General features: G+C 34.5%; 1 protein-coding gene across 2 annotated transcripts; it reads right to left on the reverse strand.

Moving 5' to 3' along the window:
* Positions 1-1710: 1710 nt before the first annotated feature.
* Positions 1711-27072, reverse strand: LOC129805521 (uncharacterized). Of its 2 annotated transcripts, none has more exons than XM_055853485.1 (5): positions 26869-27072; positions 19507-19842; positions 19234-19431; positions 18984-19145; positions 1711-3328 (listed from the first exon to the last, which is right to left on the reverse strand). In XM_055853485.1, the coding sequence occupies exons 2-5, from the start codon at positions 19780-19782 to the stop codon at positions 2012-2014; spliced, it is 1953 nt and encodes a 650-aa protein (XP_055709460.1). In that variant the 5' UTR covers positions 19783-19842; positions 26869-27072; the 3' UTR covers positions 1711-2011. The 2 variants fall into 2 exon arrangements, with proteins under 2 accessions (XP_055709460.1, XP_055709459.1); XM_055853484.1 differs by having other exon boundaries at positions 1711-3355.
* Between the last annotated feature and the right edge of the window lie 23 nt (positions 27073-27095).

Genomic DNA, 27095 nt, shown 5'->3' on the forward strand with positions numbered 1-27095 from the left:
TTGCAAAGTAGAAGGTTGAAGGAATCTGGGATATTTTTTGTAAGTCTCTAGCTATTGGCTGTATAGTAAATTTTTAAACTCAAAAAATGACGAATTTTTAAATTCCTACATTGAAAATTGATTTTAATTATTTTTTATACAGTAGACTCTCTCTCAATTGGGCATTTGGGGCAAAATGTCATCCGGTTTATCGATAGATTTGGACGTCAAAGCTTTTGTAAATTCCACAAAAAGCACTCAATTATAAAGAATCACTATAAAATAGGAAGAACTGCAGCGAATTTGAGTGAATTAGCTTCATAATTAAACGTGAAAATTGTCAACAAAGTTTTTCGCCCGATTGAAAAAGAGCCGATTGAGTGAGAGTCTACTGTACTTCCAATTTTTTTTTGAACAAAACCATTTTGGAACAAGAAACTACAATACTCAAACTAGACTGAAAATTATCGGTCATTGGTATCGTCAGAAAAATTACTTAAAATTTTTAGCTATTTTTGTCCCTATCGTTCATAGTCAAAAAAATACACCAAATTAGATTCTGTTGGCTTTTCGAAGGTTAGATATCGTCGGTTGCCTCAGCAACTGTGCTAACTGCATTTGCTTTGTGTCAGCATTCGTTGTAAGCAACGCATCGTTGTGCGGCGTTTGCACTGAATGCAGACGCAAAGCAGATGCAGTTAGCACAGTTGCTGAGGCAACCGACGATATAGGTAAGACGTTTGATAAGTTTTGTTTATCAGTATCATTTTTATTGGTGATTTTCGGTCAGCGAAAACTGTCTCGTCGTTAAGGGGTTAAAAATAGGAGAAAAAATTTTATTTTAAAGGTGCCCCAAGTCAAAGGTGCCTTACTCCTCTCTATTTAGAAAATTTTAATTAACCACCTAAAATTTTAACTCATGGTAAATTTCATTGAAGTCACGTAAACTGAGGTTTTACTGTATTTTTTTCCTTTTTTAAATAACAAAATGGACCATTTTTATCGTTACGGTTTATAATACGTTATTCGAAAACCTTATTTCATTGAAAAAAGAGAAGTTTATAAATGAATTTAAAGCCCATTGAGAGCCAAGTATAGATGACTTTACAAAAAAACCCCGTTTGAACGGCTTCCGAAACGTGCTAATTCTGCAATTTGGTGCCATCACCGTGATTTTAAGTTAAATGAACAGAAATAGCATCGCATTCACTGTGGAGTTGCCCAACTTCCCCCTTCTCTCAACTTCTTTTTTTTTGCCCTCGTTCTTAAGCTCCGCTCAGAATCCCAAGTTGTGTAAAAAAAAATTGTGATGAAAAATCTAAATATATAACTATTATTAATTTTAAAAGACATCTCCCTCAATTCTATGATTTTTCTTTTATTTTTCTTCTCCGTTTTCTACATTGGACACTTTCGCAAAAAGGATTTTCGGTTTCGAAATTTCTCGATACAGTAAGGTTGTTCTTTTTTTTCTTTCTCTTAATTTTCATTTATTCAAATTGTAATTCTAAATGCTAAATATTTACACAAAAAAATGAAATTTAGTATGTCTTTTCTGTGGGCATAAACATACTTCTTAAATAATTTTTCTTTCATTTTTTTTTTGTTCAAATAAAATAATTCCAATATGAGATTGTATATTAGAATTAGAATCCCCATTTCTTTTTTTTTCTCTCGAAAATAGAAATAATAATGAATAACTTGCATTGTATGAAATAATTTATGTACAACTAGGATTAAAAAAATGATGTATTTCCATGAAAATTGATACTTTTATGCTTTTTTTTTTTGATGGTTTTACATTTAGTAATATTTTTGTTTTTTATAGTAATTAATAGAGAACATCTAATGCTTAAATAGAGGTACGCGCGTTTTTTTTCTTTTACCGTGGAAATTGTAACTGAGAAAGGAATTTTCTTTTTGTGTTTAATGGTCAGAGAAAACTCACATGATTATCCTCTTTTCCTTTCTCAGGCGTGTGCCCCTTTTTGTGTGTTCGAGGAGATGCCAATCTGCCTCTTCTCCCTTTTTTTTAGATGGTGACATTGGCTGTAATTGATTTGGCACCTGATGTTGCCGCCAGTCTGATAAGTGGTGGCATTATTCTACCCGTGACCACAGTTCTCTGACCATCTCTTCTATCCCCCACAGCCGATGACGTCCTACTGCTGGGATATGGCGCAAAATGGCACGAAGCCTTCGATGAGGTATGCCAGAAATTCCGTGATATTATATTTTCCTGATTCTGATGAATCTTCGTGGGCAGTCGATAAATCTGAGCACTGTGCAATTGCTCAATTGAGGTGGTGGTATTGTTAGAAAAGAGAAAAACCGACGGTTTGAGCGGTTCAGCTGACAATCCCATTGGCATTGAGATAAAATTCCCATCATACTTTGGACTAACTTCCACTTCCTCCTGCTCCTCCTCCTCAACCATCAACTTTTCCATCTCTATCAATCCCTTTGCCTCTTGATCCATCTCCTCTTCCACTTCCTTCACAATTCCATCCTCCCCCTCAATCCCATTAATCTCCTCCTCCTCATCCCCACCACTCTCATCCGACGAACAGAGATCAATGATCTCCACCACTTTAGGATGTCCACCTCTTTTTCTACTCCTATGCTTCATCAATTTCTTATTCATCACCTTGAGATTGGCATCCAAAAGAAATGCCTCAATCTTCTCCCTCGTCAACTTTTCCACCTTGACAACACACGGCTTACACTGTTTCAGTATCACCGCATTGTACCTCTCTAAATTCTGCCGACGATGCTCCATGGAAAATTGACGTCTGGGAAATTTGTACGAATGCCATTCACTAGAAACCTGATGATCAGATAACTTTCGATACGTCACCGGAAAACTCAATTGCAAACTCCTCCGACTATCCAACCAACGTCTCCGCGAATACATCTCCCCACCCAATGGTTGAGCCCCACAAAATCTCTCCTGACGATCCAATCGCTCCTCCAAATATTCCGAACTCATGGCAGTCTTTGACGTATTGAGCAACAATTGCCCAGCTGGTGAAGAAATTGGTATTGATTGACATTTATTGTATGCCAATCTCCCACGTGTCCTTCGATGTACACTCCTATGCTTATCCGGTGATGAAAATACAGAAGAAGAGGAATATGACAAAACTGCATCCCTACCATTTCCACCACCACCAAATCCACGTGCCACTCCCGTCTGACCAACATTCTCTGCACTCTGCAATCCCAGTGACAGGAGAAATGCCGACATCTGCTGTTGATCCTCATCCACTGGCTCCTCAGCCTCGGATTCACAGAATATCACATCATCATCCCCCTCTTCGTCATTTGGTTGACAAATTTTCTCGTGGTCCTGCAGAGACAACACACCAAAACATGCCTTTTTTCAATTTTTAGGCCCACACATAAATAATATGCATTAATATTTTTTGTACACTATTCCCCCTCCCCCTCTCTCTTTCTCTCTCTCTCTCAAAAAGAAATGCAACGTGGCACTTAAATTGCATTATATTTGACTTTTAGTACCATCCATATCTTCATATTAACATTTTTTTTATCGCTCATCCCATTCAAAACTCACACACTCATTCTCTTCCTCTTCTCTCTACATCAATCTACAAAAAAGGGGTGGCAAAGTGTCCCAGGCTTTGCGAAATGCTCAAACTCGTGACTTAGATACTATACCGCAAAAGAACTTTCGCATCATTTACCTCAAAAGATCCCCCAAAATAGTTTTAAAAGTAAATAGGATTGATTTTCAGATAAAAAATTTTTATCGGTTATGAACCGGTTCATTACCGATTCAAAACCGATTGAAACCGGTTTAGTTTTGTCGGAAATTCCAAGACCTTTTCAACGACCCCAAATATGACCCCATTCGCTTGATAAATGCGCTTTCTAGTGTCTTTTTAACCTTTGACCTTGAAAAACCGCTATTAGAAATGATTCAATGGTATTTTCGTCTAAGGACGAAATGTCCGCCTGGGTAATCTCTAAAACATTTATAGGGGAAAGTGACCATGCTTGATACGATCCAAGCTTGATAATAACTATTTTTTTCCTATGTTAATCAATAGTTATGACTCATCGCAATATATTTCAATAGCTGGTGCTAAGCCTCACATTTCCTAAAAAAAAATTAGGATCCTAGCTCTTTTTTCCTAGTTTCAGGAAGCAAAAATCAAAAATAGGCCCAAAACTGTAATTTCGATACATGATATTTCATAAGTATTTCTTAATTAATGTCGCTGTTCACGAAAACTACTATCATAGGCACATAGAGGGGTCATCAGTACTAATATTTATGTAAAAATATTTTTACTTGGTGGACACTGTTTTTGTGGGTGGTAACAAATTCATAAATTCTACTTGTGTCCATCCTATATTTTAAGAAGGGTCCATGAATGATAATTTTAATGTGGCAACTATATCATTAGATGTGATTATTTCATAATTACACATATTGCAATCCGCCAATTTTATCGACAATTGACATAATCTTCAACCCTGTTGCCTGAATTTTAAGGTTGCAGAATGACATTTTCATGGACTCAAAGTGAAAAAATGGTTTTCGCTAGCGCCCTAATGTCATAAAAACATGGCTTAGAAAAATTACATAAAAGTGATTTTAAAACTAATAACTAGTCGTACAAACGATTTAAGCAGATAGATTAGAGTTTCGTCTAAATATTGATGTGCAATTTTTTGTATCCGGTGAATTTTTTGCAGTGAAAATGGGCCTCCGAATTGTCGAATCAACTATTATACAGGAAGACCCCGGACCCAACTTGTATAAAAATCGCTACTGAATTTCCATTTTCTTCTTGAGGAAAATCTAAGGATTTCCAGGAACTATTTGAGGTTGGATTATGAACCTAATAAGTGAGACATTTTTTTGTCATAGTGCAAGAATCGCTTCGGTTTGTGTGTTAATCAGAAAATAATCACAAACCTTGGACATCATTTTACAGTATCAAGCATGGTCACTTTCCCCTAATAATAATAATAATAATATACTCTACTCACAAAAATAGGATCATCCCTTTTACAATTGTGAAAGAAAAAAAAAAGAAAAAAAGGAAATATTGAAAATAAAAATGTACAGAAGAATGAATTAAAAATGAAAAGAAAAAAATTAAGTGAAAAAAAAGAAAAAGAGGATAAGTGTCTCCATCCTAAGCTTCTCAGGCCTCTATTTGAAAAAAAAATGAGGAATGGCGGCAGCCGAACTGCGCCTGTCATTCGGTATGCTATTGTAAGCAGTAACGCCCTTAACAAACAGGATTCTGTAAAGGCAGTCACTGCCCACTTTAGGCACCAAGAGTCCCCGAACCCTGGCCGAACCCCCCTAACCAGAAGACTCGACAGGTACTCGGGACTTCCAGAAATCAACAGGTCAAACAGAAAAAGAACAGCCCTCATCTCCAAAAGGGATCTTAGATCACAACCAATGAAAATGTTTCTGTATGGAGTGATGTGATCCCGGCGGTTTATGCCGCAAATATACCTGACACAATCATTAAATGAAACCGTCAGGCGACGAATTGTGTCACTATCTGTCGCAAAAAATAGTTCTGCTCCATAATTAAAAGAAATGGAAGAAGAAGCGCTCGCGCGAGGATCAAACGAGTGTCATAGGGCGTGATGTTCCGGAAGCGTCTAAGAGTATAGAGAGAATAGCTGACCTTTCGGCAAATAGAAGTAGTATGATCAGACCAAGAGAGAGTTGTATTGAAGATTATACCTAGGTTTTTGACCTGATCAGAAAAAGGTATAGTTTCACCGTAAAGGTGCAATGGATAGAAGTCAATGGCAATTCCTCTTTTAGAAATCACGATAGCTTGTGACTTTTTAGGATTCAGAATTAATCCGTTTGATAACACCCAGTGTTCAATTTTAGAAAGATTAGCGTTCATGACTTGAAAAGCTTGAAGAGGATCAGATTTATTTCTTTATTTTGATGTACCGGGCTTTTTTGCTATTTTGTACATTTTTCAGTTTACAAATTTTTATTCAGATTACATTGTGTATGAGAAATATGTCCATTCAGACGCTTCAGTCGTTTCCACCGGGCGGGACTCGAACTCACAACTGTGAGAGTCGAGCCGGGGATCACACCGCCCGAACGCTCTTACCAATTGCACCACGGACCCCCTAATCTCTAAAACATATCCAAAAAATGAAGAAAAAAAATCGCACGACGCGTTATCGGGCAATTCCAAAAAACATAGTTTTGGAGGGGAAGGGGAGGAGTAGGGGGAAATGAGGGGCATTTTAACGATCCTTGGATCGACTTATGGGGGGTTCCCCCAAAGGTCCCAAGTCTCTATCTCTAACCGTTTGGCCTCTAGAGCTGGCGACAGTCGGATGGACAGACGGACAAACAACGTGACGACATTTTTGCAAAAATCGTCTGAAACGTGAAGATTTGTTAAGAAAAGTGGTCTCCAGGGGGTGGAAGGTGTAAATTTGGGGGGGGGGGGGTAAAAATCGAGAGATTATATACTACTCTCTCCGAAGAGTTCGAGCAGTAAGAAAAAGTTTATTTTAGCAGTTTATGTTTGTAAATGTAGCTTTGAAATTAGGAGGGTTGATGAAAATCAGGTTAATTTTATTTACTTATTCATTCAAAGTTTTGAGAGAGTAGGGCAGAGTGCGTAGGTGTTAGAAAAGCACCTGCAACTATTTTCCACATCCTCTATTTTTTTTTTCAAAGAGACATACTCTAACTCTAAACCCTCTAAACCGAACTAGACTATATTTAACTTGATAAGCTTGTTTATTGATTATTTATATCACAAAAGTTAAAACTTCACCCGGCAGGAGTTGAACACACAACTATGAGTGACGAGGCCAGGGATCACATTAGCAGAGAGTTAATGGTGCCTATTTCAATGAAAAATGCATTTGTTTTATTTTAGCGGCTTACTGTTCTCAAATGGTTCTGCTTTATCGGCTTTTCACTGTGTTCTAAAACCACCAAATAGTCGTGGCCAGAACCAATATGAAATGTCGATTGTATAGCAGCATTTGAAAACAATAAAGTGCTAAAAAAAACATGTTCATTTTAGGCGTGATTCTTTCATAATCACACCTATTATAATCACCAAGTTTGGTGACCATCTCCGATCGGTTTCATATTTGCATTGTATAATCTCTAGAGCAGAGGTGTGCAAGAACCGTTGAAACCGAATAAACGTCAAAATAAGTTTGTTCAGGTAGTGTTTTGACTATCGACGTACAAGTTTCATTTGACGTGTGTTCGGTTTCAAACTGTTCTTGCACACATCTGATTTAGAGCATCCCTGATGCCCAAAAAGAGCAGCTACATTTTCAGAAATCAGCGGTTCCTGAGATATTTTATCAATGGGGGTCCGAAAATAGTCGGAAGTGGTAAATCATTCAAGGAAAATGCATCAACTTTTTCCAGAGCTTTCGGCTTAATCTCCAAGCCTAGTGGTCAAGTCTTTAAGGTTTTCTCTTGACCACTGATGAAGGCTTGGAGGCTGAGTCGAAAGCTCTGGAAAAAGTTGATGCATTTTCCCTGAGTGATTTTTCACTTCCGACGATATCCGGACCACCTCCTGAGATATTTAAAAAAAAAAGTGTAAAAACATGGTTTTTCTGAACTAATCTCGAAATCCTATCCAATTATACTTTTTCGGTCCTTTTTTTGGTTCATTTTGTAGAGCTTTTTGTGTAGATGAATTTAAAAAAAACGTATAAATGACAATGTATTAGTTTTTGAGATATGTTGTTCCTGAGACCGAGATCTACAACTGGTAAAAATTTGGTGATCATCTGATCTCCGGGTAACGAGATATTTGAGACTTTAGAAAAAAATTTACACGCGCAGCATAAGAAATCGTCAACTTCAAATGGCTCACCTGAAAAGTTGTCATTCTGAGATAGCATAGTATGGAATGGAACCGTCGATATGGAGGAATTCTTTGCGGAAATTTTCTCGGATCGCGGAATCATTCACGGATTTTCGCGGACCAATGAATTTTTCGCGAATTTTCGCAGACAGCGAAATTTTTCGAGGATTTTTGCAGACCGCAGATTTTTTGCGGATTTTCGCGAACCGCGGATTTTTTCGCGGATTTTTGCAGACCGCGGAACTTTTCACAGATTTTTGCAGACTGCGGAATTTTTCAGGGATTTTTGCGAATTCGAGATATTAGGCTTTGCAGTTTTTCAGATATAGTTATTTGTTCCTTTCTCTTATAATTTTCTTCATTTTCAAATGAAACTTGGCATATTTCAAGCCTTATACGGGTTTCAGACCTAAGGCTTAGCCATATGGCCAGTCAAGATTTTTTGGAAAATTTTGATTTGGGATTAGATTAAGGGCAAATGACCTATTACATTTTGAAAAATCAATAAAAGCGATTGCTGTTTAAGGTTTTAGACCATCGAGAATTGGCCTAAACCTCTAGTCTGAAGAAGGCGGTCTAAAGAAGGTAAAGAAGGCTCTAAATGGATTGCAAGTTTTGAAGTCTCTATCTATTATAGTTTCCGAGATAGTCGGCTTTAAAGGTTTTCAGATATTTTTGTTCATTTCACTCACAATTTTCTTCGTTTTCGAATGAAACTTGGCATATTTCAAGCCTAAAGAAGGCTCTAAAGTCTAAATGGATGTCAAGTTTAAGGTCTCTATCTCACATAGTTTCCGAGTCATTCGGCTTTAAAGATTTACAAGTATTTTTGTGCATTTCTGACAATCGAATTTGCACACTTTCAAATTTGCAATAACCTCCGGAGTTGCACGCATTTCGAGGTTGCCTGTAATGTATCTCAGTTACCATAAGCTTATCTGAACTTCGAATTTGCCCTCAAAACGAATTTGCAATGAAAGAATATCACCTACCATAAGCCCATTTGAGTCCAATTTCATTTCAATAGCAAAGCATCATTATTCCAGGTTAGGAATTCTCTAAATATTATTAATGGATCACCATGTTGATACAAATACGATGATATAAGATGTAATTAATTAACTTAAAAAAATGTTAGAATAGCTCCGAAAATGCGTTAAAAATCAATATTTTTTTATTTATTTTTAACAGTCTCGCAATAAGTAAGGTTCAGTAAGCGAACCAATTACTTCACTTACAGAATCTCTACTTAGGTCTCTTTCCTTGTTATTTCCAGACATGTGCTAATAATAATTTCTTTTTAAAAATACTCCATTTTGACGAAAACTTTCACTGAATTTGTAGAGCCCATAATAATCTAAATACCGTTTCTCTATTCAACATTAACTAACATTTTTCATGTTGTACCGTACTCTCTACAATCGGTACTCAAACTATTTTAAACAGATGATATAATACTGATAAACGCAGATAAGCTTATGGTAGCTGAGATTCTTTTCCAGCAGCTTATTGAGTGTTGGCAACTCACAATCACTTTTGCAAATATTGCAAATGTGTTGCAAGTACTAACGTAATTCGTGAAATCATAGCTACTTTAATCTTAATGTAATCAATTTCCACACAGAATTAACACAAGAGTAACATGTACCGTTTTCATCCTGATTACAATTCTGCTACGTGCATTTTTAGTTACGGTATTTTACGATGTTGTATTTAGTAGAGCTCAGTGATATTCTTTTTGTCACGAAAAAAAAACAAACTGTTTTGCGTTGCTTACTTTTAATATCGATCAAAAAATCCTAGTTTAGAAGTTCAAGGATCTGAGCTCTGCAGAATGATCGAACTCGTGATTTATATGATATAGGTGAAAATGTCGTTTCGTATCTACTTCATCGCGTACTAACTTCGCCCAAAACTGACCAACGTCTAAAGTCAAAGAGGCTATTTACACCGCCGCATTGGATTGAATTGTTCCAAAATCGGTTTTTGGGACAATTCAGTCAGAATCTTATACGACAGTCTAAATGACCTCAATGAAATCGTTTGGATTGCAGCCTTAGATTAAGACTTAATTATCGTAAATCCGGTTTTGGAACAGCTCAATCCCAATCCAATGCGGCGGTGTAAATAGCCTCACAGAATTGTCGGGTCGTTTCCAATTAAATAGTAATTGTATTGTATACAATTCGGAGTACAGTAGACTCTCACTCAATTGGCTCTTTCTCAATCGGGCGCAAAATTTTGTTGACAATTTTCACGTTTAATTATGAAGCTAATTCGCTCAAATTCGCTGTAGTTCTTCCTATTTTATCGTGATTCTTTATAATTGAGCGGTTTTTGTGGAATTTACAAAGATTTTGACGCTCAATTCTATCGCTAAACCGGATGACATTTTGCCCCATATTCCCGATTGAGAGAGAGTCTACTGTACATAAGGAACAGTGAACTTCAGCCGACTTTTGAGAGGGGTTCTCAAAAACCCCAATCCTCTATCTTAAACCGTATGGTCTATTCTCTATCTCTATTCTCAATCAGACAGATGCACAAAATGGTTCCTTCATTTTTCAAAAATCATCTAGTTTACAAAGTTATATCAAAGATATATTCATAGACTGTGAAAGGTGAACTTTTAAAGGTTTTATAAATTCTTCGAAGTAACAATTTTACTCCTATTGCATTCGCATTAATTCTAATTTGATAAGAGGGATAAGAGTAACTCCTATATAGGATAATATTTCTTTTTGTTACTTGTAATCCATTACCTATACAGAGAATATAAAAATCCTCTATCTGTAGCCAATCCCACTTCTGATTTTGTAAGACTAATGCCTTACAAGGGTGTGAGAGGGACAAGATGGCAGCTGGATGTATATGTGACGAAGAGGTGCACACAGTTCGACAATTTCACTAAATATTGGCCTTATAAAATCCTTTGCAAGACATTAGTCTTACATACTGTACAATTTTCCACATTAACTTGATATTAGATTAAAATACATTAAGTAAATAAAATCAGAAGATGCAGGAAGTTGACTTATCATACATTTGAATGGAAGAGACGTTTTTTTTTTCTATACCGCTTTAAACCAGCCAGACAACACTTCTGAAAAACGTGCTTTGGTATCAAAAAAAAATTATATATTATTTATTTATTTTCACTTGATATCGCGCTATTTTTAACAAAATATTTCCATACCCTGAACATTTAATGACAATGAAATATATTAGATACAATTCAGTTCCTCTTTGATAATATGCTGATTTAAAATGAAGTATGATTCCTTTAGCAAATTTTATTGAGAAACTAAATCTCTAAACTGGATGAAAGGATGGTATGTATTGATTTTTGTCTAGCACATTGAAACTTTTCTGAAGAATTTGAAAGAAAATTGAAAAAAAAATGTTTGACAGATTTAAATTTTAACATGAGACAGAAATCTTTTTCAAGCTGTGGATACGGTGAATTATTATTCAATACATTTGCAATCAGTCGTTTTCATTTGATATTCTTGAATATCTACTTGGTGTTGATAGGAATAAAAACCTCAGGTTCAAATTTTCTTGTGTCAGCAAGAGAAATATTTATCGAATATTTCACCTCTTGATTATCTATGGAATATTTCAAGAAATAGATTGAAAAGTTCAATTAATATATTCATTTTCAATATTCATTTTCTTTAATTGCCTTTAAAAAAGTCACTAGGTATATATTATTTTAATGAGTGTTTGTTTTTAATTCCTTGAAACCCGAAACTTTTAAGATTCAAATACCTAAGGAAAAACAAAGGAATGAATATCAGAAAATACTGTGAATTGTTAAATAAGTCCTAGGTATCAAGAAGAAAGGGATTGAAGCAAAAATGTTTGATTTTCAAGCATACTCAGAAAAGGTCATTCTCCCTCGTGAACTACCCATTACACTTTAAGGTATACATCATGAATCGGTATGCAGTAGAAAATGCTGTATAAGTTTTACCTCGCATGATCTCTAATACTCTGTGGAAATTTTTACACTCTCTAATGAAAATTGAAATAAAGCGCGCATATTTACCCTGAGCTCTACTAAAGTTTGCAGCATGAATTCCTTGAATGTTTTTTTTTTTTACTCAAGGCAAAGTGCAATTCGTTTTTAGTGCTAAGCTAATAAGATATCTTTTCTATTTTTTTTTCAACAAAAAAAAAGCCATGAAAAATAATTTTGCTGAAACCATCAGCTTTTTATAGAAGACATGCCTAAAAGAACAAAATTATCCAACAAAAATCTTTTAAGTAAATGTCACCTTGACAGTTGTCACTTTTATCCAAAAAATAACGCATACAAAATCTTTTATGCTGAAATGTCAGTGAAAAATAACAGATGCTCTCTTGCAGACAGCCAACAAACAATTTTTTCTATACTCAGCGTGGCGTCTCCCTGTTTTACTCCACTACACATGAAAGTTGAATGTTGGTGTATATATGACATTGCGTGGCAGTGGATGGCGCATGCTGGTCAAAAGCACCACATTATATACACACAAAGGAGCTCACTTTATTATACTGCCTGGCCTTTTTCACCGTTTGCTGTAACTTTTCATTTTTGTTCCCCACGAGCTTTTCGATTTTACAAAAACACAATACCAAGTCGCGTAAAATTTTTATGTGAAAAATAACCATCTCTTATTTTAAGAGATTTCATGTAATACTGTTAACAGTATGGATAATTAGCTGAAATTCGGCAGCTAATTCGTCAGATCGCTCACAAACTTTTTATAAACACGTTTTGATACTTCTGATGTGTGCTAAAAACCCATTTTTCGATTTCGAGAATCGAGAATCGCGTAGAGCAAACTGTTCGCCGTAGCATAAACGGATAGCATTGGCACGAGGCTATTCTTTACCCACAAAATTCAAAGTCGAATTTTTAAGTATTTCGAGTTGTAAGGACCCTAATTTGCACGCATTTTGAGGTCGCCTGTAAAGATTCTCAGCTACCATAATTTTATCTGGGCTTATCACTGGTTTTTCTTATAAAATTCAAGGTCGGTTTATTTAAAATTCTTTTGATAAATTTTGATTTGCTTTACAATCGTATAACTCAAATTTGCATGTAAGATTTGCCGTTTGTTCTGACTTATTTTTTTTTTTTTTGTTATTTGTGTCATTTGTATACTACAAGAGATTCTAAATAATATTACGTATAATATAAACCACATGTGAAGTTTAATGGCATAAGATTGATCTCTAACTTTGCTAAAATGTTTATTACAATCCGTAATCGCCGTAATCAGTAAAATAATCGTAGTTAAAATTCATTTTGGATCTTTCGGAAACGTTTTCGACAAAGTTTAATAAATATCAAGTGAGAAAAATCAAAACGATTTTTGAATCATGATATCTTCTTATAACTACCTCTTTTATCTTAAGAGTGTTAGTGGATCAGTTGGTAGTGTCTCTATAACTGTGAGGCCTTGGTTTTGAGACTCAGCAAATGCAGATTTCTTCAGCTAGCGTATCAGTCTCGAAATAGTCCAGTGAATGAATAAAAAGTAATGACAAGCGGACTTATAGACAAACTTATATTACTATTAAATTAAGAGGTCTGAGAAAGTTCACGATACATTTTGGGTTTTACTATTTATAATTTGATGTTAAATTCAGATTATGGATCTACGGTAGAGTTCCTCAAACTTCACCATTTGGGGTTCACATGATAGTTCTCTACCATCAAATTTGACTACACAAAAATTTACACAACATTTTACACAAAAAGCAATAAAGAAAATTATATTTAATTTAATTTAATAGTTTATTTAATAGATTTCGGAGACACAGCACCAGACACTCTTCAATCAGGAGACAACTGATGAGGATGACAACTGTCTCCTGATTGAACAGTGTCTGGTGCTTTGTCTCCGAGATCTTTGTGTGAAAACCCTGGAACACTCCCGTCAAGTTTGTAAGACCGCCCACCTAACGAAACCCAGTGGTCTTTGACATTATTCGACCACTGAGGAAGACACGAAGCGTGTCGAAAGCTCTGTAGAAGAGTGAGTTTTTCTATCTTTTGGGTTGAAAGCTCCACAGATTGTGTTGCCGCGTCTGGACGAATCTTCCTTCCGAAAATTTTCTCTCATCAATCATCACTAGAAGACTATGATTTTCTGTCCAGAAATACTTATATAGAAAAAGCAAGCATTCTACTTTTATTTGACCGAATTTCATGATTTTAAGCACAAATAAAATGTCTCAACAAAATACTGTAAGTTTATGGAACATTGGGCTCAATTCTGAGACCAACATCAAAATGTCAAACATTTTAAAATCTTTAATTCCAAGACTCAAACCGTGTAGATTTTAAAATTTGCAATTCCGGAACCAATGGCCTCAATTCTTAGACCAATATCAAGATCAAAATATCAAGCTACCAAAAATTTTCAAAATAAGGTTTCATATTCTGACATCATGCGTTTGTAGATCTTTAAAATGTCTTAGCTAAGAACCAAGATTTTAAGATTTTTCACACTTACCGTGTGAACAGTCGGAATTCCCACGAAATATTTTATTCCGGACGAGAATTCCGGATGGAAATTCCTATATTGAACTGTCAAATTTTTACCATCTGCTCTATGCGCCTCTGGTGGACTTCAAGCGCAACACAAAAATGCTCCGAAGGAATTTCAAATTGTGTTTTTTCCGAATATAAATAATGGAATGTGTATTTAGAAGATATTTCCCGTACTTTATTTTATTAAAATGGCTCTATTATGTAATGTTACGTGTTGTCTTTTATACTCAATTATTAATATGACAAAGTCTTAGAAGACGAATCATTTCGATTAAATCGGCGGGTCAATCAAATATCGTATTTTTTATACTACTATCCTTTTTCAACCCTCTATTACAACAATATTTCTTATTTAGAAAAAAATCTATGTGAAAAACTTCTAATTCGTAGTACCTTGATAATGCTAAGCACCTCCGAGAGCTCCTTGGAATTATTTCAAGAAATCAAGAAATTTAACGTCTTGAAGTCTTGAAATGTTTTCTTCTAGAATTGGAAATCTTGAAATCTACATATTTTGCATCTTGGATATCGAAATACCAAAACATTTCACAAATTTGACATCATGATCTTGATTTTTTGATTTCACAATACCAAAATCCTGAAATTTTTTGATCCTGATCTCAGAATTGAGGCCAATATTTTAAGATTTCAATTATATTAAATTTCTTGTTTTCTTGAAATGATTCCAAAAATTCTCCAAAAATTGAAACTCCTCCAGAGTTGGTTCACACTAAGAATCTCATTTACCATAAGCTGATATAGACTTGCCAACCTTATCGCTAGTTTGTAATTCAATTTTAAAAGCATTTTTAATTAGTTTGTTTTTACGCTAAATATAACTAAGAATAACTCTTGTGACCAGACATATTTTATTGCGCAGTATTTTTATTTTGAATACTGGAGGTCGTGTTGCAAAATGGCAATTCATTAGTCATATAATAGCCTAGATTGCAGTACTATACAAAAAGCACAAAATATTGTATAGATATATCCAAACTCTAGTTAAAAAGTTAAATAGTTTTTGGAACAAGAAAAAGAATAGACATTACAAAGTTATTATAAAATTGAAGTTTTGGGTAAGGAGGAGTGGTAATGGGGAAATCTCAAATGGCAGATGCTCTTCAAATTTTCCTTGCTTTCAATTTTTGCTTATTGCAAAAAATCTTAAAAGTTATTGATATTAAATCAAAAATGCAATCCTCAAACTTTTAAAACACTCGCAAAAGGAATTAATAAAAAAAAACTTTTAACATCATTCTCGGAAATTTCATCTATTAAAAAAATGGTCTACCCCTGAGGCAAAATATTGAATAATCCATGAAGTTATAATAACTTACGATAATTGGTTATTTACGTGACGAAATATTAAAAATACCCCTAAAACTTTTGAATGCGACCCTGAACTTTGTGGAAATTTTAGTTAATCGAAGCAACACGCACTTTTATCATCGAAAAACTTATAATTTTGCTTGTTTTTCTTACTGTAGAACCGCTTAACTAAAAGTAAAGAAGATTTCCTAATGAATAGCAAAATGGAGACAAATAAAAGCAAATTGCGTTGCACTCAGAAACTAAAAGTACCTATAACAACTGAAATTTCTCACTTATTTGTGAAATGTGCACTTTTTCGGCACATGGATATTGCTTATTGTGCAATAAAGCTCAATTCTTTCCCTGCTCTTCATTAGTTCTGTTTTCCTCCAACAAACCATTTTTTTTTGACGAGAAAGTTAAATCAAATAATAGCCAATTAAAAATTTCTCTACGGGAAAAATATTAATCTGCGCTAGTTCAGAGCTGTCATTATCAGTACGTACATTTTCGTATTAGATGAGATTCTTATAAAAATCTCCCCTATACTATAATCCTAACAAAATGTCATGTTCTCATCGGTTCCAAATTTGTATTTGGCCACTTCCTGATCACGAATATAATGATGGATAAAAAATGTTCCCGTCCGTCCGTACGGCCAGTCGCTCTTTGGAGCTTAATACAGTAGACTCTCGCTCAATCGGCTCTTTTTCAATCGGGCACAAAATTTTGTTAACGATTTTCACGTTTGATTTTAAAGCAAATTTGTTCAAATTCGCTGTATTTCTTTAAATTTGAGCGCTTTTTGTGGAATTTATAATGATTTTAATGCCCAAATCTCTCGATAATTTGGATGACATTTTTCCCCATATGCCCGATTGAGATAGAGCCTACTGTATCTCCTAAACTAAGAGAGATATCGAATTGCGGTTTTCGGCAAAGATTAAAGAGACAAATAATCCTAACCGGCTTATGTAGGTTAGATTCTTAATATGAGCTAACTCGGAATGCATGCAAATTCGATGTAGAGCTGAAGTTGGGGGACGCTATTCAGTTATCTTGAATCAAATTCGTGAAATTATACAAATTTTGTATTTAAACTAAAATATCAAGGATTTGGATGGACTGACAGAAAAGTGATATATGAGTGAAATGTAGACTGGAATGTACTCTATAATTTTCCTATAGAACCTGATCTCATCGATTACTCAGAAGACAAGATAAGCGAGGTTGTTTGTTTCTGAATTCGTTTTTTCATCCAGAGCGGTCGAGTAGAACCAGTCAAATTGGCATCTGAGTGGTTTCAAAGCGTTATTATGGGAAAAATCAATTTTTTCACACTTAAACGGCAAAATCGGAGAGATAGTGTAGTCCGAGCGGAAAATGATGTATGGGACGAAATGTGGATACAAATGTCCTCTACAATTACGTCGAAGTAAAGATCAAAATCGGTTCAGCGACAGTCGAGATAATTAAGGTTATGTGATATTGAAATTGGTTTTTCGACTGCGGCGCCCCTGGTCTTGGTTTGACGAAGTTCAAATGTTATAGAAAGTTGTCGTATTTTGTGAGATCTTTCGTTTGAGCCCCTACTCATCAAAATCGGTCAAATAGAACCGGAGATATGATTTTTTGAATTTTGTGAACTTTGACCCCTCATATCTCCGGTTCTATTATAACCACCGCAAACCTACGCCGCTTTTTGGAAACCTCATAACCTAGACTATAACACCCTAAAATTTGATTAACTGGCACAAAGGAGTTTTTGAGAAAAATGAGTTTGAATTTTCATGAATTTTGACGCTATCGCAGCGCCACCTGTGGTTACTTTTTGAACTTCCATCTGACAGTGCTCATCGAGACGAAACCAAAAACCCAAAATTTAGCTCAAAATGTTAATTAGAACCGGAGATAGAGTGTAGAGGCCATAACTGCTGTAACTTGTAAATCCGGCCCAATTGCTGTCATTTTTGATTCGTATAGTTTGAAAGGTGACTGATTCGACGTTCAAATTTTTCTGATAGTAAATAACAATATTAATAATAATGGTGGCACAACGCTCCATAAAGGAACTTAGGTCTTCCCACAAGGAGAGTTCAGAACATTCATTATTGTTTTTTCTTATACAGAAATAGAGTTGTCAGTCCAATGCCCTGTGGAATCAAATGCAGTGAAGCTCACTGGATGCAATTCGAACACCTTTTACCCCACAATTCCTGGTGATTTAAAGAGGATTCGAATCAAGACACTTGCATTATAGAGAGTACTTTATATCATTTGCCACATTGAGTGCCCACGCTCAGTGTTTTGATAGTGATGCCATCTATTGGCCTCAACACACTAAAAAACTTTATGGCCATATTGAAGCTTATATAGGAAAAACTGTCAAACATGGACATAAATTTCTTTGGTGTGTGGAAACCATTATGGACATCACGCAGAAATCTTGTTTCTACCTAAAATAAATTCTGAAGTAGTATATTACCAAATTTTTAATCGCATCATAAAATGCTAGTTTTATGATTTTTTGAAAACTGTTTTAGGTAAAAAATTAAGACTTTTATAAGTTGTTCATAAATGATGACTCCATCTTATTTTGTCGTTTCAAGAACAATGCTTTCAATGTAGAATATCTTTCATCATTTGTTTGGTTCTTTATTTTTTCCTTTAAATTTTCCAACTCAAAATTGTTTATTTGCAACAAAATTGAAGAATTCCCCTTTCTTAAAAGCTATACTGCCCGTATAGTTTCTTACAAACCATTCTGATGACTCATTTCCTTATCATTTTATACAATAAAATATTCAGTGTATTCAGTAAATAACAAAGAAAATTGATTTTTATTCATGCATAATACGAATATCTTTTTTATAAACTCTAATTTTGCGCTTTGTATTTAACTGTCGTCGTTCAAGTTTCAGGAATTCTACTGTAATCCATATTTTGTTTATTAAAAAAAACACTTAATAACTTGCATTTTTTTTATAAATATTAAATTTGACTTCAGTTCATGCTCTCTATACCGCTTTTTACGTAGCGCTATAAGAAACTTTAACATATTACTATCAAAATTGCTTTTCTTGCAGTAAATTTTCAGTTGAGTGAAATTTAACCCAAAACCGTATTCCGAGTTTTTGATTGCCACCTCTACAGAGTGTATTCCTCAGAAGGTAATCTGGTATGCTCGTATGGTAACCATTCACAAATACTCTCTTCTTTCACATTCATACCATCACACTTGAGCAGAAAAAGAATAAAAAAAAAACACTCACCATGAATGCTTCCATGGAGTACAATTCGGCGTCACAGTTATCACAGAGATAAATATCGAAGAGGGCTGGTTCCACCATTTGCTGACAACTATCAAGTGATTGGGAACTGTTGTTACGTGGTAGGAGTGTTTTTTTGTTAGAGATTTGTTGCTGATCATAGAGCTGTCATAGAAATGTCAAAAACTTTTATGTAAATCCTTGATAAAAAAAAGTCTAAAATCTTTTAATTAAAAGAAAAAAATCAACTCACCATATTTTCATTTCTAAAGGTGACTAATAATTTATTGTTTGTTCTATCGAACAGAGATGTTGTGGAATTATAATTGTTGATAAAACGAAGACATTCTGGTTCATAAGTTGCCAATTCTTTGCAAAACCGCAAAAGAAAGACATTTTTGTGGAAAGAATAGCATGTTACCACAATTTCTCTTAATTTTGCTCGCCAATCCTATATAGAAACAGATAAACATCAACAATATAAGTATACTAACTTATACTGAAGATTGACTGCACATAAACTTACTCCACTAAAATCTTTAGGCCTCATGAGGGGTATGACAAAGGGCACATCATCTGGCCACCATTCCGGTTCTCTATATTCACCACGATTTGATTGCAGTTGAATATATCCCAGAGAACATTGAACCATAAAGGGAATGAATTTTTCTATTTGACATTCAGTCATTTTATCCAAAGTTGTAGGATAACCACCAGCAAAGAGGAGTGGTAGATTAGATACCATATTTTGGCATCCACTTTTATCCTGTTCACCCTCGTTTGCAATATGTACAGGCGGCATTCCGGCCGTGTACAAATTTCAGCAATGATAACAATGATAAGTATTTATCACTGTTGGTATCTGAAATGAGATAAGAATATTTTTCCCATCATAAAAATTCTCATAACTTATCACGTCGCATTTTCCGCCTTAGTAAAAAAAATGTAAATTTATTATCCAACTTTCTGGATAAAGTATAAATGTCATTTAAAAGAATGACAAAGCGTCGCAGCCATATATTTTTTAAGGAAACATAGTTAAATCGGTTGATAAATAAGACGTACCAAAATCATATGCTCTGGCGGGAATTTTAAGTACTAATTTTTTAGCACTCTTGTACAACAATTTTGCTTGTCAAGAAACGAGCCTCGTGCCTCAATCAAATGAAATTAAAATCCAAAATTATCTTTTGAATTTGAGTATCTTTTAATTGAATTTATTGTTCAAAGGAAAGTAGTTAATATTGTTTTCGAAACAAACCATCGATACTAAGCGAATTTAGTTTTTTTCGCCGAATATTTATTTTATAATCTTTCTTGTTCAGGTATCTAGGAATTAGAGCTCTGAGAGTTTATCCATCGGAGAGTGGAATTTTTCCATTGGAATATATCGAATATATTCTTTAGTTCTTAAAATAATAATCCGTATCAAAAGCTAGGTGCAATTGGTATTTATTTAAAGACTAAGACAGCCATGAGAGCATCAAGATCCTAACATTAAATTTTACCTGAGCTTTCAAACCCTGTCCTCTTAATATTTTCTTTGATTCCCATTTACTGTTCTTGATTGTCCTATAAATAAAGTCCTTTTACTTCTTCTAATACAGCCTTTCTTTCGTTTCCGACTTCGTGGTCAATGGACAGAACGGACGATACTTAAATTAATTGCAGCACGGAGGCACTCCGGACAGACGAAGTCAGTCGAAGAAACGAGCGATAGACAAAATTTGAATGAATATCAAAGAGTGCAGACATTATTATTATTAATGTTGAGGTGGTTCTAGAAACAGTCCCGGGCACTGCGACTGATCAGTTCATTGTACCCAACCTCCTTGTTTGTTAGAGCTCTATTTTGGCGCCCTTAATAAAGGACAGTAAAACTCCAGGTTCGGACGTTTTGATGACAGAGGCAGAGCTCTCAGAGCTGCTTGGCTGTCTGAGAACATTTTAATAGTGGTGGAATCTGCATAGTTCCTCCCATATTCTGCAGTACAGGGCTATTATCTCTGCCTCAAAGACTGAGATGTTAGCACCTAAGAGGAGTGAAATATATATGTCAGGGCCAACTATGCCCATGTCACATCCGCATTCCATTTTAAAAGCATCCGTGTACGAATGATTTTTCGATTCATCGGCATGTTGGAGTGCATCTTGTCTGTCAAGTATTGCTACATTGAATTTGTTCCCGATTACCCGTCTTTTGATTCTGAGATCATGCAGTTTCACTTCAACTGGGGTGTTCTGTAGGTGTTTGAGTATTTCTAGGTGACCTATAAGGTTACCTGGGTTTAAAGTTCTTGATCATAGTGATTGCTAGCCCTTGTTGGGTTGCAGTTTTCTGCAAAAAGATTTGTAGAGATACCATATCCAGGATGGTTTCCATTGTCGCAGTTGGACAAGATCTCATGGCTACTGGTATAGTAAAGCAAGCGAGCCTTTGTACCTTCTGAAGTTGGTTTGTAGCCTTAGTTTGTTGGGTTTACTTCCACCAAACTAGGCAGCCGTATGCTATGAGTGGTCTAACAATGGATTCGTAAATCCAAATGGTAATATGGGGTTTTAGGCCCCATTTTTTTTATTAAATCGGATGAAGTTGCGGGGTCAGTGGGGTTGTACTCCACGAGAGCTTTCCAAAACACCATTTTTTTCGAATTCTAACAATTAGAATAGGAGATATGGCCATTTGAAAATTCAATTTTTGACCCCTTCTAGCTCGGGTCAGGGGGCTCGAGGAACCTTACATTCAGTATTGATCGAAAGCTCTTAGGTCCAACTATAACATACTAAAATTTGAGATCGATCGATGCCATAGGGGCTGAATTATCGAGAAAACAAATTTTGGGAGTGTTCTAAAATGGTGGAAGGGGTGGGGGGCTGGATCTGACATCACCTACTTCTAGCGGCCCATCGATATTTAACCTTTGCCGAAAACCGCTTGTCGATATCTCTCCAGAAGTGGTTGTACGACGGACGAGACGGAATGTCCACGAAAATCGATTTTTAGCACACGATATTTGTGTGTCAAGACGTCTACATCCAAAATTTGAGCTCGATCTGACGAGGTCGGATTTCACCTGTGACCACTAAAGCTGAGATTGTAAAGAATCTCAGCTAAAAGAATTAAAGCTTTGAATCGTACGAATCATCTGCACTTTTCCCTACAGGTTTTTTCTAACTTTTTCAGTTCAGTTTTCTTCGTAGAAGAAAAGGAAAAGATCTATTTTCTTTTTTTCAGGAAAATTGCGATCCCTAAGGGTAAGAATAGACTCAGGCTGATCCTCGAAAATATTTAGCCTGTAAATTTAGACACTAGATGATTTTAGGGTAAAGGGGATTTATGTAGAAAGCATCTCTAATCTATGATCCTTAAGCCCTCAGAGTATGGCTATTTAAGATAAATTTTTACTGCCCAATTTTTCAGATATTCTCGAGGATCTGCCTGAGTCTATTTGGGCTCTAAGGTGGAAGTAAGTAGTCAAAGCTTAGCTATAAAGTTCGAGCAATAACTGCTGTGAAATTGCAATTCATCACTTTCAAAAATAAATAGCATTCTTATCAATATTTCATGGCATACATCAATCAAGTAAATTTCATGAAATTTTGTAACCCTGATGCGTCATAACTGAAGCATAAAAACAAGTTTTACGTCTTTACTTTGCTTTTCATACAAAGAATAATCCTTATAACATTTTCGAGGGCGATTTTAGGGGATTATAGCGCGCAATATCCTAAAATTGCTGCATACGTCTCGTGGAAAAATTGTAACAAGTTGAAGATAAATTCTTGTACAGAAATTGAACTGTGCATACTTTATATGTCATTGGAAATGTCAAAAAGTCGGATAAAGTTGGATAAAAATCTTAAAAGAAACTTATAAATATTTAATGTTATCAGTGAATAATTTATTATGAATAAAATCGTTTTTCATTAAATTGCTTTGAAAATTGTTTATATAATTTTGGATAAATCTGGATAATATAAAAACGCAATAGTAAAAGTTGAGGGGATATATTGAAAAAAAAGAGAAAACGCAGTTCAAAACGGAGAGATACAGTAGGGTCGAGTAAAAATTTGTGCACTCAGTCGAAGCGGAGATGAGCACAAAACCTCACTCGAGGTATATACGAATAAGCGTAATCTCCACAATATAAAATCCTATGGAAACGTATAGTAGCACTACAGGGCAAAAGAGCAGAGAGGAATTTTCTGTGTGTCGCTCACCACAATGTCTGAGCAAGAAAGTTCACTACAGAACCGAGATATGGGAATGCCACGTCACATTTCATACTAAATGGTTATGTACTTCTCTCTCTCTTTCACCTTATGTATTCGTGTCAATTTGGATCGTTATACTGCTACTCTAAAATCCCCTCGAAAGTGATTTTATTCTCAAAATCTACCCCTGGCATTTTGGAACTTACCACAGATCATTAAAAATAACACGGAGTGTTTTCTGTTAAGTTCTTAAGTTAGTTTTTGGTGACGTTTCGTTTTGGATAAAATACTGTCATCTTTATCCAAATTTAGAGATAAATTGTGAACTTAAAATATGACGTACTGTCTTTTATAACTAGTTTCGACTATTTATTTAGAGAAAAGTTGTTCTGCTGATCTTACTAATGAAATTATATTTTGAACCAAAAATAAATTTAAAGTAGGTGAAATATCAGACTAAACCAACATTATATAACAACTTGGAAAACTGTAATTTTTCAGTTAACAAAATACAAAATTAGGAAATATTTTGATGCATCTCAAAAAATACATAGATGTCTAAATAGTCATGGTTCGAAATAGGCGAGTTGCTTTGATTTATTCGACTTTTTCTATTTCTTTCTCCTCTATAAACGCATTTATCTGTAGCTTGACGAAGTCTAAACTAATTACTTTATGCAAACTATAAAGGTTTTTGTTTTCTTGATTGATGAATATATTAAATCTATCACGAAAATGTTAAAACTAATATCGAAGAACTTTTTATTTCAAAAACTTGAAAATCAAAGGCATAATTTATTCGAGTTTTTTCTAATTTACTTAGTTAAGCAACTTTAAATATACATTGCTTAACTAAATTTTCTTTTTATTATATTAATAATGCTCAATTTTTACGCCTTACAAGCCGCTTATCCCCATTACTTTATTTGTAGTAACGTAACCGACTATAAAAGTTAGACCACGCCTATTTCTTAAATCATAATATCAAAATATTATCCCTATTGAAATTTTTCTACTTATTTCCACACACTCAACTCAATCTTACCGCAAGAGAAATTCAAATTTTGGATGAAGTCAATACACAATCGGGCGTGACCCGGGACTTGTGCATCTCAATAATTGTCTACGTATATTCAATAATTTTCACTATATCACGAGAAAATTGATTAAAGTTGGATTTTGGTTGAGAGCAACGCATACAGCAAATAGGCGTCGCATCAACACAATTTTCTCTTTATTCAGCATTTCCAATGCATTGGGACAGCATTCTGAATAGGAAGGGCAACACATTATACAAATAGGTGTGACTTTCAAGGGGGCGTGGCATCTCCGTGTTATTCTTTATCCCTAAAATTTCAGCAACGCTACTGTTTCTTTGCTCAGTACTCGAACCAAATCATTTTCATTTTTAAAATTAAAATATAATGGCGCTGGCACACCTTTTCAATTTAGTGAAATTCAATCGATTGAAATTTTACCTCTTACTCTTTCAAACTGAAATGAGATATGTTTGTCTCTTTCTGTCAAATGAAAATTTCAATTTCAATTTGAAATTTCATTTGGCGGAAAGAGACAGCTATATCCGATTCCAGTTTGAAAGAGTAAGAGGTAGAATTTCAATCTTTTGAATTTCGCTCAATTGAAAAGATGTGCCAGCGCCATAACGAATGAAATTTGTTTTGATGATATCTAGGAGTTTTTACTGTTTTATGTACGTTCGTTTTATCCCCAGATTACTTTAAAAAAATCATTAGACCTACAGTCAGCTCTTTGATATCCAGGTTTCCGATATCTATATGACAGCTGTCAAACTCTGGAAATTCAAAAATTTCTCTTTATCATGACTTTTATCTGTCATTTTGAGTTCCAATCATCCGGATAACGGAAAATTAAATGTACTTGGATTTAGTTTGTTCGAAATCTATAAATCTTCACCTTTTTTTATATAAATTATATCCTACTTCTTTAACAATTTTTTCACCTCATTTCCTGTCACGAAATTGTTAGTAAAAACTATTGTACGTTTTATGATCAATTACATAAATTAGCATTAAAATATAATAAAAGACAAGAATTTTCAGAAATGCCTTCTCCATTTGAAAATTAAAATTTTAAAAGAAAGTAGCCGTTGTTCAGGAAATATTGATCTAGATAATAATAAAGAGTTCTTGTTATTGAATAAATAAGACTATCCGCTAAATTTTTCTCATTTCAAATGTAATATTTTCATAAAAAAACGGCGTACAGACTCAATGATTCGAAGTTTGTACAGTTATTTTGATGAGAACAGTAATAAGTAAGTCGGCGGCAAACGCATTTAGACCTGAGTTAAATAATGAGTACAAAAGTGTTTTTATGAAGTAAAAGAAGTCTAAGTAATATTTTAATTATTTATAGTAAAGTAATTTAAGGTTTTATTAGAGTTTTATAATTTTTTAAAGAGAACTTTGCCTTTGACATTTCCATTCCATAAAAGTTTTAAGCGTTTATCTTTATCTAGAAATTAAAATGTTAAAATCAAGAATCTTCCCTGGATAATACCACGGATTACTATATTCTTGGATAGTAGGTAGATATTTTTGTGTCCCATAGTAGTGCAAACAAAGTGAATAAAAGTACGAATAAAGACGTCGTACCCTTGCTTCTTGTATTCTCGAGACTGGAAACCACTTAAATCCTACATTTTCATTCCTCAGCATCAATCGCATCATTCCTGGATGCACTTTTATTTGGTTTGTTTGCACTACTATGAGACACGAAAATCTCTACTTACTATCCAGGAATATAGTAATTCGTGATAATACGCATCAGTCCTCATAGAACAATTTAAAGATTTTTTTATGCATACATATTTATTTGAGACTTGAAAGGTATATCTTATCCAAGCTATTAAAATATTCTTTTTAAATCAGTGATAAAAAACATAGGTAATTTGTAAGGTTATGAAGCAAAGAAAAATAAATATTGGTCTGGATAAAAGGGATAATCCGGATAATCAATAAAATTGAAAATATACACATTATCCAAATGACCAAGTGCAAAAAGACTACAAAAAATTCCTTGGATAATCGGATAATTGGTTTGGATAGAATATTTGTGCAATATAAATTTTAACTAACAATAACATATTAAAGTTATTGTAGAATAAAATATTTCATTTGAAAAAATATTTGTTATAAACTTTAAACGAAATTCTTTTGTGGCGATCTTTAAAGGTTGGATAAACAAGTTTATCCACAGAGCGATCTTTTACGATAGTCATCTATTTTTCCAGAATTTCCGTGTTATCCGTGAAATTTACCAACAATTTGAAAGGTTTCTGAGTACCCTAATGTTCTCCAAAATCGCTTTTTGACCCGTCGTCGCCTCAAATTTCATTCCCAAAAAACTTTGAAACTTGGCAAAATCGATCGAGCTTGGAGATCATTTTCCCTCTCTTTCTTGAAAATCAATCAAATCGTCTGTTTACAGGAATAGCCCCCAGGTAGATGAGCTATGCTGTTTTTGGAACGATACTTTGCATTCAGGAGGCCCTGAATTTTCATTTTTTGGCACAATTTGTTCATTCTTAAGGACGGAATTTTGATGAAATTTTGGAAAAGACGTGAAAAAATTTCTTTCAACACTACGACGTCCGAGGAGGTTTAACATGAAGTAACTGTGTTCTACTTACTCGGGAATCACTCTTATTTTGAGCTTTTGAGGAGTTCTCCTGCGGAATTTCACTTGTTCACATGCTACACAACACTTTGTCTTGCTTTGGCCATCAATAAGGAGAAGGTGGAGGATACTTTTAGTTCACAATTTCACAAAATTCTCTTGCAAAAGATACCCTCCATTTTAACTTTTTTTCCACTGAGTACAATCTGACAGCATAGTGACAGCATACTAGTGGCGCCC

Source organism: Phlebotomus papatasi, chromosome 3, assembly GCF_024763615.1.
Source record: "Phlebotomus papatasi isolate M1 chromosome 3, Ppap_2.1, whole genome shotgun sequence".
In the NCBI taxonomy this organism is placed as follows: domain Eukaryota; kingdom Metazoa; phylum Arthropoda; class Insecta; order Diptera; family Psychodidae; genus Phlebotomus; species Phlebotomus papatasi.

Excerpts from the sequence above, each read along its gene's own strand:
- LOC129805521 (XM_055853484.1), bottom strand. The coding sequence starts at position 19,782 with ATGCCGCCTGTACATATTGCAAACGAGGGTGAACAGGATAAAAGTGGA. Across the intron at positions 19,432-19,506 it reads GGCCTAAAGATTTTAGTGGA|GATTGGCGAGCAAAATTAAG; the intron begins GTAAGTTTATGT and ends GTTTCTATATAG. Across the intron at positions 3,356-18,983 it reads ACTCCATGGAAGCATTCATG|GCATGTTTTGGTGTGTTGTC; the intron begins GTGAGTGTTTTT and ends AATTGAAAAAAG.